The 12,111-nt window shown below is 43.5% G+C and overlaps 1 protein-coding gene across 1 annotated transcript in view; it reads left to right on the forward strand.

Moving 5' to 3' along the window:
- Positions 1-12,111, forward strand: part of LOC124803474 (15-hydroxyprostaglandin dehydrogenase [NAD(+)]-like) — a 148,912-nt gene that overhangs the window by 74,485 nt on the left and 62,316 nt on the right. The window contains exon 4 of the mRNA XM_047264666.1: positions 3,370-3,561. Within this exon, the coding sequence (XP_047120622.1) occupies positions 3,370-3,561 (192 nt within the window). The remainder of the gene's footprint in view (positions 1-3,369; positions 3,562-12,111) is intronic.

Consider the following 12,111-nt stretch of genomic DNA (forward strand, 5'->3'; position numbering starts at 1 on the left):
TGCAGCTAACTCATTGCACCTCCCGAGTCTCGCTGTGTAGATATAGTAATTTTCAGCTTCAGCATAGCGGCGCGCAAGACAGAGCAGTACTGCAACGCGTTATCCACATTTGCGCAGAATAGAGATATTTTAATTTTTTTAATTCAAGCAAGGCCAATTTAAGTCATTCAGAGACAGTTTTTATGATCAATTTTGCAAAACCAATTGCTGTTAGGTTTCATGTCAAAGTTCGTTATTGAGGCAGTTTATACTGTTCAAAATTCTTGCAGTCAGATTGATAACTTTCACAGTATGAAATACTTTTCATTAGGGCAGTTAATTATTATTACAATGCAGCTTTGTCTTTACAATACGACAGTTCATTTATTATTACAGCTCACATTTTACAATCAGAAAGCCTGCCGATGTGGCCGAGCGGTTCTAGGCGCTTCCGTCCGGAACCGCGCTGCTGCTACGGTCGCAGGTTTGAATCCTGCCTCGGGCATGATTGTGTCTGATGTCTTTAGGTTAGTTAGGTTTAAGTAGTTCTGAGTCTAGTGGACTGATGACCTCAGATGTTAACTCAAATAGTGGTCAGAGAGCCTTACATTTAGAAACAGCACGTCAGTCATATTTTTTATTATTTAAAGAGAAGTTTCTGTAATGTTTTTAATTATTTAAAAGAGAACCTTCAGTCATATTTTTATTTACTTAGATAACTTTCAAGTTATTATTCTTTCCGTGACAAATAATCACACCCAGTATTAATTGTGAGTTTTTGTAGGAGGGTAGGCTGTGAAGCCGGCCGACTGGGAGCAAGTGAGCCACCACAGATCGTTTTAATTTCCACTGTTCTGAATATGAGTTTCATGGCTTCCATTAAAAAATATACACGTTTTAAATACACAGAGTGAAACAGAGTGACTCGTGCGACTCGTCAAGCAACAACTTTTACAGAACTACGTGGACGTGTCGAACAGGTGTGGCATTAAGTATCCCAGGACAGTGTTCGCCATCTCTACGATAGGCTGGACGCAAGAGTGAGCACCTGCATTGCCGCCCATGGGGCAACATGGGTGTTTGAGGACGGGTCGATACCTGGTACATCAGAACCGCTTGTGTTGTTGATCTGTAAATGTAATCATTTCATGTAGGCCATTTACACTGTTGCAACAATAAATTTCGAGTGAATTGGCAAACCTGTAAAAGGTTGTACTAAATTTGTTTCGGGCAGTGATATGGGATTTTGCATACGTCTGGTGAGTAATTATGAGTCCCATTCTCATAAAAGAGAGGTGCACAGTGTTGATCACTGCCATAATATCGCTTCCATAATTCATCACACAGTTTTAATTTTGTTCTGAGATCTATTTATTCGGTAGTTGTAATGCGCTGTTTTAGCGTGTCTGATGACATTCCTCAACCTTTGAAATGTTCCCTGTAGATAAACCGTGTTACCAGGGTTTGATTCTTTTTGGTGTTAACATGCAGCTCCCTCTTCCTCCTACACGTTATTCCAGTGTCGTTACTTGTATGAACCGGTCGATTATTAATACTGCATGCCTGCCTGCAATTTTTGAGGGGAAAGATTTATGAACGAACGTGATAAATGTTTGAGGAAACTTATTACATTTATCGTTAAAATTGTCCGTATTATAGGTTTCTTGCCATGTTTCCCTTTGGATATTGGCTTTAAATGTCCGCACTGCAGGTGGACTCATATCTATATATCTTTTGTTCTCTATTTTGGGGTATGACTCTGCTTTGACAGCTTTCAGTAGTGCAGCTTGTGGTTCGTGATATGAAGCGCCGTTAGTAATTTTTCTCACACCGTGTCCATACCGAGCGAGGTGGCGCAGTGGTTAGCACGCTGGACTCGCATTCGGCAGGAAGACGGTTCAATCCCGCGTCCGGCCATCCTGATTTATGTTTTCCGTGATTTCCCTACATCGCTGCAGGAAAATGCCGGGATGGCTCCTTTGAAAGGGCACGACCAACTCCTTTCCCCTTCCTCCATAATCCGATGAGACCGATGACCTCGCTGTTTGGTCTCCTCCCCCAAACAACCCAACCCAACCGTGTCCATCAAACAGAGAAAAATCTACGATCGTGCTGCCCTGAACTCTAGTTGGAAAATATGCTGCCTTCAAAAGGTTGTAAGATTCAAGTAAATCTGCTAACATTCTTTCCTCTGGAGAATCAGTAAGTAAGTTCATATTGAAATGCCCACACAAAACAAACCTCACGTTTTCTTAAGAAACAAGCCGAGCATTGCGTCAAGACTGGAGATGAAAACCGCGAACAGGGAACTCCACAATGAGACGCTAACTGTGCTATGTCGATGCAAGTGACTGGCGCACACCCTGCAGTTTATTCTCACGGCTTGCGCAGCGGTAGGTGGTCACGTGACCGGACAGAGTCGCCAGCGCTCCAGAGCGCGCAGTCTGCTCTCTTCAGGAGATGGCTAACACTTCGTGTGGTAAACCAGTCGGATATTTTCTTCCCGCGTTACATGTGCACGTGAAACAGGAAAGCCCGCTGGAACTCCTGTACTAAAACATTTCCTTTTATCAATAGTGCAATTTATAAACAATGTTTTGTGAGTAGAATAAAATTTCCAATGGTAAACTTAACTGCTTTTTCGACGTTATTTTACCAGGTAACTAAAAATAAGAAAGCCTTGAACCCCTTCCACTAAATTTAGTTAGTATTAAGATTCTTTTACAGGGAGTGCAGTGGAGCTGACGCTGAAATCATTAAGTATTTGGTTATATCATCGCTAGTCTCACTGAACTCTTCTGAACTCTACATGTCATGTGTGGTCTGGCGTCTCCTTACCAGCAACAGGTCCCAGGTTCAAACTAGTCAATTCCCTAAAAAACACGCTCAGAGCGTCGTTGCGCGAAAGTGGTAGGGAGACACGATATAGAACAGACAGACACCACGCAGAATGTTAGAAATTATTATTAGAAAAAATATGTTGTACTGACAAGAATAACAAAGAATGTTGTACCTATTTTCAATGTCGGGCGGTACTGTACCCTTTCAGTGTTCCGCCTCAAATGTCCTCCACGTTCGCAGGGGATTAACTAATCTTCCTTCCTTCTCAACCTAAATTTATATCTATACACTCCGTAAGCCACAACATGGAGAGTGGTGATTATTGCTTCGTGTGTGTCACTTCCTCTCTCTCCTGTTGCAACCGCGAGTGGTGTGTGGGACGAATGACTGTTGGCAAGCCTCTGTGTGAGCTCGAATGTCTCTAACTTTACTTTCAGTGTCTCCTCATGAGATACACACAGGAGATAACAGGAGATAACAATATTTTAGTTAAGTCTGCGCCCCGCAGCTCACGTGCGCGACTGTAACTGGCGCGCGCTTTCCCCGCAGACGGCGGTGGTGCGATGCACGCAGCTCGCGATGGAGCTGATGTCGCGCGGGGGCGGCGGCGGCGGTGGCGGCGGCGGCGGGGGCGGCGTCGTGCTGAACGTGGCGTCGGTGCTGGGGCTGGCGCCGCTCGCCGGCTGCCCCGTCTACGTGGCCACCAAGCACGCCGTCGTCGGCCTGTCCCGCTCCTACGGGGTGAGTACGCGCCTGCAGTGCATCACAGCCACCGATCATAAGAGGTACGGGGGAGGAGGGGGGGGGGGGCATCTGAGTCGCCACCGGGCACTCTACATTTCACGAAATAAAGATAATCGAATATGTCATCGTTATGAGACCTTACTCTGAGGTGACAGAAGTTACGAGGTATCTCGTAATATCATGTCGGACGTGTGGCAAGTCAACGTGGCGTGATCTCAACGAGTCGTTGGAAGTCCCATGCAGAACTAGTGAGCCGTGCTGCCTCTCTAGCTGTCTATAACTACGAAAGTGCTGCCGCTGCATCGTTCACGAACTTACCTCTCGATTATGTCCCATAAATATTCGATAGTATTCATGTCAGCCGACCTGGGTGGCTCGAAGTATACAGAATGTTCTTCAAACCGCGAACAATTGTCGCCCGGTGACATGGCGCATTGTCAGTTATAAAAATTACATCGTTGTTTGAGAATATCTCGTAACCATGAATGGTTGCAAATGGTCTCCAAGAAGCGAACATCCGTAGGACCCAGTCCATTCTACGTAAACACAGCCCACACCCTTATGGAGCCACCACTAGCTTGCCCAGTGCCTTGTTGACAACCTGGATGCGTGACTTCGTGCTCTCTACAACGCACTCCAACCCTACCACCAGCTCTTACCAACTGAAACCAGGACTCATCTGAGTAGATCGCGGTTTTCCAGTCGTCTAGGTTTCAACCGATATGGTCACGAGACTAGGTGTGGGGCTGCAAGCAAGTCGTGCTGTTAGCAAAGGCACTCCCGCCGGTTGTCTGTTGCTATAACTCATTAACGCCAAATTTTTCCGATCTGTTCTAACGGATACGTTCTTCGTCTGTCGCACATTGATTTCTGCCGTGATTTCACGCGGTGTTGCTTGTCTGCTTGCACTGACACCTCTACGCAAACGCCGCTGCTCTCGATCGTCAAGTGGCGGTCGTCGGCCACTGTGTTGGCGCGAAGTTTGGTATTGTCGGCACACCCTTGACACCCCTTGCAAAGTAGTCGAACATAGCCATTTCTAGTCAATGATAGGTGTAGCTGGACAGAGGGGGCAGTTCATTCCATGTAAACACACCCCACACCATTATGGAGCGACCAGCAGCTTGCACAGTGGCTTGTTGGCAACTTGGGTCCGTGTCTTCGTGGGGTGTGCGCCACACTCGAACTCTGCCATCAGCTCTAGCTAACTGGAATCGGGACTAATCGGACCACACCACAGTTTTCCACTCGTCTAGGCTCCACCCGATGTGGTCACGAACCCAGGAGAGGTGCTGCAAGCGATGTCGTGCTGCCAGTAAAGGCAATCAAGTAGATCGTCTGCTGCCATAGCCCATTAACTCAACATTTCGCCGCGCAGACGTTCGTCGTACGCCCCGCTTTGATCTCTGCGGATATTTCGAGCAGTGTTCCTTGTCTCTTAGCGCTGACAACTCTGCGCAAAGGCCGCTGCACTCTGTCGGTAAGCGAGGGCTGGGGACTACTGCAATGTCCGTGGCGCCAAGTAATGCCTCAATTGCGGTATCCTCGGCATTGTCTTGACACTGTCGATCTCGGAATATTATATTCCCTAACAATTTACGAGTCAGAATGTCCCATGCGCCTAGCTCCAGCTACAATACCGCGATCAAAGTCTCTCAACTCCCGCAGTTCTGCCGTAATCGCGTCGGAAGCCTTTTCACACGAATCACCCTAGTACAAATGACAGCTTCGCTAATGCACCGCCCTTTTCAACTTCGTATACACGATACTACGGCCGTCTGTGTATGTACGTATCGCTGTCCTATGACTTTCTTCAGCTCAGTGTATAAACATGCTTACGTTGTGTAGGGGAGAGTTTTCTACTTGGAGGGCAGCGTACAAAATGGCTCTGAGCACTATAGGACTTAACTTCTGAGGTCATCAGTCCCCTAGAACTTAGAACTACTTAAACCTAACTAACCTAAGGACATCACACACATCCATGCGGCCGGCGGCAGCGTACATGTGAACACGTTTTGCTTCCTTCTCGGCGTTGTACTCTAGTGACCGATTTTAGAATCACACGAACGAACGCTCACTGGAAACCGCCATAAACAGCTTCTGCCATTTTATACTGTTTTTGTTGTTTTTAAACATGTGGATGTGTTTGCTACAGAGTTTGTAAATGTCACGAGTTCTACACATTTAGGTATTAGTGTTGGTTCTTCAGTTAGAGAGTTTTATGATGAATAAAGTTCTGTATATTTTTAAAACTAGTTACATAACGTGTGGACTACTTCGTCAGTCATCCACCACTTTGTAAGCTGAAACGGAAGATGCTTCTACCAGGGAACTCGTGATATTTGCAGACGTACTGAGTTTCTTTAATATCTTAACAAGTTTCTCTGTCTTGAAAATGGGAATTTCTGTTCGTGATCCATATCTTCTACTTCAAAATGTTTTCAACTTGTAAGTTGTCTTTGATTATAATTAGTTTCATTTCACTTAGTGAGTATAATGTACAATAGAGTAACAATGTAACAAATAGACTATTAAATATACCGTAGACAACGTTTTCTCGATTGTAACTTTCGAATTTGAATAGAACATTAGTTCCGGGGTAATTGACCATATCGAACCCTTGAAGAGTTTTCCACATTGAGATGAACCTTATTTTCTAATGCAAGTTTTGTAATTTCAGAAAAAGCCTGCTGCACACACCAAGTGAATGCTATCCCTTCAAACTCGAATTACAGGGCTGACTAGAGGCGTAAGTCAAAAACGCAAAATTACACGCAGTATTTACAGTTGCGATGAGCTAGCGCGGGCTAGCGCCCTGCACACCACTCGCCCAACAGCCTATTTCCTGTGTCGGAAGTATGCAGCTTTCGCAGACCAACTTGGTGCAAACAGCGCAACTTAGTTCTCACACCGATTTCACAAACAACTCTGCTCTATCAGTGCAACTCCCCTGTCTCAGACCAACTGTCTTCCATCCCAGATACCACACAGCCAGCACTGTCTCCTAGGCCGACTTCGATCAAAGATACTTACTGAACAAATAGTAAATCGATGACAAACACGAGCTAGTGACACCGGACAATACCAAAGCGAAGTAAAATATGGCGCCACGGCTCAAAATTAGCTTCAAGTATACAGGGTGATTCAAAAAGAATACCACAACTTTAAAAATGTGTATTTAATGAAAGAAACATAATATAACCTTCTGTTATACATCATTACAAAGAGTATTTAAAAAGGTGTTTTTTCACTCAAAAACAAGTTCAGAGATGTTCAATATGGCCCCCTCCAGACACACGAGCAATATCAACCCGATACTCCAACTCGTTCCACACTCTCTGTAGCATATCAGGCGTAACAATTTGGATAGCTGCTGTTATTTCTCGTTTCAAATCATCAATGGTGGCTGGGAGAGGTGGCCGAAACACCATATCCTTAACATACCCCCATAAGAAAAAATCGCAGGGGGTAAGATCAGGGCTTCTTGGAGGCCAGTGATGAAGTGCTCTGTCACGGGCTGCCTGGCGGCCGATCCATCGCCTCGGGTAGTTGACGTTCAGGTAGTTACGGACAGATAAGTGCCAATGTGGTGGCGCTCCATCATGCTGAAATATGAATTGTTGTGCTTCTTGTTCGAGCTGAGGGAACAGCCAATTCTCTAACATCTCCAGATACTGTAGTCCAGTTACAGTAGCACCTTCGAAGAAAAAGGGACCAAAAACTTTATTGGCTGAAATGGCACAGAAAACGTTCACCTTAGGCGAGTCACGTTCATACTGAGTTGTTCCCACGGATTCTCAGTGCCCCATATACAGACATTGTGACGGTTGACTTTCCCGTTAGTGTGGAAAGTTGCTTCATCACTAAACACAATCTTTGAAACGAAAGATTCATCGGTTTCCATTTGAGCAAGGATAAAACCACAGAAATCGATTCTTTTAATCTTATCAGCTGCAGACAGTGCTTGACCCAATTTCAGACGATAAGGTTTCATAACTAACCTTTTTCGTAGGACTCTCCATACAGTTGATTGTGGAATTTGCAGCTATCTGCTAGCTCTGCGAGTCGATTTTCCTGGGCTGCGAACAAATGCTTGCTGGATGCGTGCTACATTTTCATCACTCGTTCTAGGCCGTCCAGAACTTTTCCCTTTGCACAAACACCCAACTGTTTATACCAACGTTTAATACACCACCTATCAGGAGGTTTAACACCATACTTCGTTCGAAATGCACGCTGAACAACTGTCGTCGATTCACTTCTGCCGCACTCAATAACACAAAAAGCTTTCTGTTGAGCGGTCGCCATCTTAGCATCAACTGACGCTGACGCCTAGTCAACAGCGCCTCAAGCAAACAAATGTACAACTAAATGAAACTTTATAGCTCCCTTAATTCGCCGACAGATAGTGCTTAGCTCTGCCTTTTGTCGTTGCAGAGTTTTAAATTCCTAAAGTTGTGGTATTCTTTTTGAATCACCCTGTATTTTATAACTCTCCGTGTCGTTTCTTAAAAACACGATAGGTAATCTATTGAAAATTACGTATTTTATATTTCAGGAAGCAAATTTCTGTGAAATTTTTTGACGCTTGTTACGAAACTGAATGTGGAAGTGAAACTGATGCACTAATAAATTTTGAGGACTAAAACAGCGTTGTCAGATTATTTCCATGGTTCGTATTGTTAAGAAAGGCCCAGGCTTTTTATGAAATAGGATTTTAAGTAAACTTCGTGTCTGACTGAGGGAAGAAGGACATACTGAAATTTGAAGGCTACTCCCAATAAAAAAATTAAAAAAACGAAGGAAGTATACCTTTCATTCTGATCAATTATTATTTGTTTTTCCGTCTTAATCTTTCTGTAGTTAAAGAATATGGCCAAATATGCCCATTAATTGCAGTAAGCTGAAGACAAAAGATGAGTAATAATTGGTTATAACAGTTAGTGCGGAAAATGACCGTACAAACAATAGCACTTTCAGCCACAGTTCACATTCATTATCATGGTACCTACTTTCTTGAATAATGTATAAAGTACAATGAATTACAGATCATCCATAATGATGCACTGTAGTAACTTACAATGTAGAGTCAAATCACGTTATCTTGATATAGTAGCCAACGGATGAGAAAGTCCGATTTATTTCTATATGAATCTCTAAAAACACTACATGCTACAGATGATGTACTGAAATTGTAGCCAACGATATGATTTAGAAATTCCTTTAACTGCTGCACAAATGAAGCATCTGATATAACTTTTTATCTATGGTGGACATCAGCTTGTACGTTTCCGTGAATCACAGAACAATATGAATTTCAACATGAGAAGGTACCTAACAAGCCCACGTATTCATTGGCAGATTAAAGGCACTGACCCTGTAAATATGGCTGTAGAGATTTTTTTTTAAAGTTATTGCCTTGGTTCGCTTCGGCCACCATGTGGTACTAGAACGAGCTACGTGAAGCTTCTTATTCAGTTTGGCACTAAGTTTGTTTGAGAACGGCTCTGCAGTCTGTCGGCTTTCTCAGTTAAATTTGTTTCAACGAGTAGCAGCGATGCTCTACTACTAATACGTATAAGGGAAACCATATCAAATTATATGAAAGCAGATGTGAATGATTTCCTTATTTTTCTTTCGCTCATTTTTCTAATGGCCCTTTTTTGACTTTTAAAACTACTAAGTGATACTGTGGTGAGTCCACAGAACGTTACAGTCTAGCTTATGCGAGATAAATATAAGCATAGCAGACTTTTATAATTGTTTTCATATTGGTACAAATTTTGAGTTCTTAAAACATTTTCTAATTAATTTGCTGTTAACAGACTCAATACAGTTAATGCAGTTTTGGCCAACCTTCAGCCATATTCTTTGGAATTTTGTTTCTGATTTCTGTCTCAACTTAAACAACAGTTTATGCAGATTCTTCTTTTGATGATTATGAAGATTTACTATGACAGTCTTTTATTGTTTACGACTGCATTTTTATCATGTGGCCATTTGCAAACTGGCTTTGTCGTACAGTTCAAAGGCTATTGTAATTCCTCGCCTTTACTGCCATGAAGGAGTGCTATTGTAACAAATAAGATAGTTTTATGAACATTCACATGTAGACTCAGATTATTAGTGTATAAACTGAATAGTAGGGGTTCCTTAGCTAAGTCCTGGGGCACCTCATGTTTGGGAATTCAGTGGCTGCTTTGGACTTCTGGTCAGCGTACCTGAGTTGTAAGTACTATGGAATTAATTGGTCCTGGGGGCTCACAGGTGAAATATCTTGTACAGTAAGAAAATACTTACTTTATATGGATGTAAAAGTGGGAGAACTTGGGCCACTAAACTGCTAGAGAGAATTGCAACAGGATGTGAACTATTTCGACTCAGTGTTGGGAGATACGTAGTGTGTACCTGCTGCTTGCTTCTCAGACGTATAAATATTATTTCTTGTTATTATTTTGCGTGTTTTGCTATGGGCTGACGCATTTGGAATTTTGAATGTGACGTTTGTATAGATTTTGAATTTTTTTGTTCAGCCTAACGATGATGGAAGTGAAAATAGAACAGGTGTAGAGGGAAATCGAGGAAATATTCTGGGTTGGATGAAAGTGAGGACAGCTTGTCTGAGACAGTCCAATTAAGTAGCACAAACCAAAGATGAGTTTGGAGGCAAGTTACTAGACGCGAAAGAGGAATTAAGAGGACAAACAGTGACAGACAACGTAAATATCTTGTTTTCTTATTTCTAATAAAGTTTGAAGAAACAGACGGATTCAAAAGATTCCGCAATTGGCAGTTGGGAATAAATTTCATAAATAACTTGATTTATGAAGTAAACATAACAGAGTAACCAGTTTTGCGGGGTACTGAAATGGGATCTAATTTAAAAGCTAAGATGAGTTTAAAAGAGAAGAAAACTTGAATATGAAACAGTTCAACAATATAGGTATGATGTTAGTTTGCGTCGTGAAAATGACAACTGTCATAATGCATTTTTAATTTTGAAAATACATTTTCTCTGTTTCTTTTTTGTTTCATTACCTTATAAAACTCTGCATAAATTCGCTTCCTAATGATAAATAATTATATATAAGTATTACACCAAACAATGAACACAGTCCCATAATGAAGTCAGAAGTTGACGCCCCCTATATCATCATGCATTTGCGTATCAGTAACAGTTTGGTTCTCCCGTCACTTGTTTTTCTGGCATATGTCATACATAAAGTCCACACCTTAGATTTTAAAAGAAGAAGGGGAACGTACTAAGTGCGTGAAAAAAAAGAAAAAAGCAAGCACAAAGTAGCACATCTGGAAACGCACACACGAGGCGTCGATATTCCACGAACTTTACCGCCCCATCTCTATGGCATGTTGTTCGATCATCTACGTGTGGGTGTATCAAATTCATCTCCTGCCATGAATGATCCAGCTGCGAGGCGGATCGTGGAAGATGCCCCGCAAGTTGTTCGAAAAGTATTAGCTGTACTTAGGATCCTTTACAACAGCACAATGGCGATCGTTTAAATTGTTCCGCAATTGCCCCCAAGGAAATATGAATCGCGTGGCCTCTGATCCAAGTGACGGCGTTGTTTTTCGTCCTCGGGTAATAAAACAGCGTCAGGATAGAGGAGAGTGCGTCAATCGACAGAAGCGGGCGACACTCATAAGAAGAAAGGCAAAATTTGACGCACAACATACAGATCTATTCCGCCGTCCCGCAATGTAGCTGGTGTTCGTCTGTATCCTGGGGGTTGCAGTTCACGCGTAAAAGTAAATCGGTAAGACGGATCCCACGGAATCTCTCTCGAGTAACTTGGTTTTTGTTCACCGTCACGTACCAGGTCGAACGTACGTCTGAATATAGCGTCACCGCATTGACTGAGCGCCATTCTATCCTCCGATGCCCGCATCTCGTGGTCGTGCGGTAGCGTTCTCGCTTCCCACGCCCGGGTTCCCGGGTTCGATTCCCGGCGGGGTCAGGGATTTTCTCTGCCTCGTGATGGCTGGGTGTTGTGTGATGTCCTTAGGTTAGTTAGATTTAAGTAGTTCTAAGTTCTAGGGGACTGATGACCATAGATGTTAAGTCCCATAGTGCTCAGAGCCATTTGAACCATATCCCCCGATGCACGTCAAGGTATGTCAGTTCGACGGCGTTGGGCGATCGGCGGCGAAGCGGGGAGCACGAGATGTCACTAGCCACTGGCAAGCGAGAGACACGGAGAAAGTCCCGTACATAGCTATACTCCAGATAAATCCTCCCGAAGGAGAAAAATGGCTCCGCTGTCTCGGTTATCGCCACTGGACGGTCAAGGGAAGACGGTGCCAGACACTCCATCAGTAAGCAGGTGAGGCTGGTCGGGTATCGCTGCCAAAGCTTGAGGTGCATACCAACGCAGAGAGACTCCGCTCGATCAAGAACACTGTCAAGGCCAAGTCTGCCTCGTTCTTTAGGAAGAGTGAAGGCGTCGTATCGTATCGTAACTTAAATACTATCCCAGCGCTGACAAATGAACCGAATACCGCCATGAGGCTCTGGGCCATGAGTTT

This window comes from Schistocerca piceifrons, chromosome 6, assembly GCF_021461385.2.
Source record: "Schistocerca piceifrons isolate TAMUIC-IGC-003096 chromosome 6, iqSchPice1.1, whole genome shotgun sequence".
Classification (NCBI taxonomy): Eukaryota; Metazoa; Arthropoda; class Insecta; order Orthoptera; family Acrididae; genus Schistocerca; species Schistocerca piceifrons.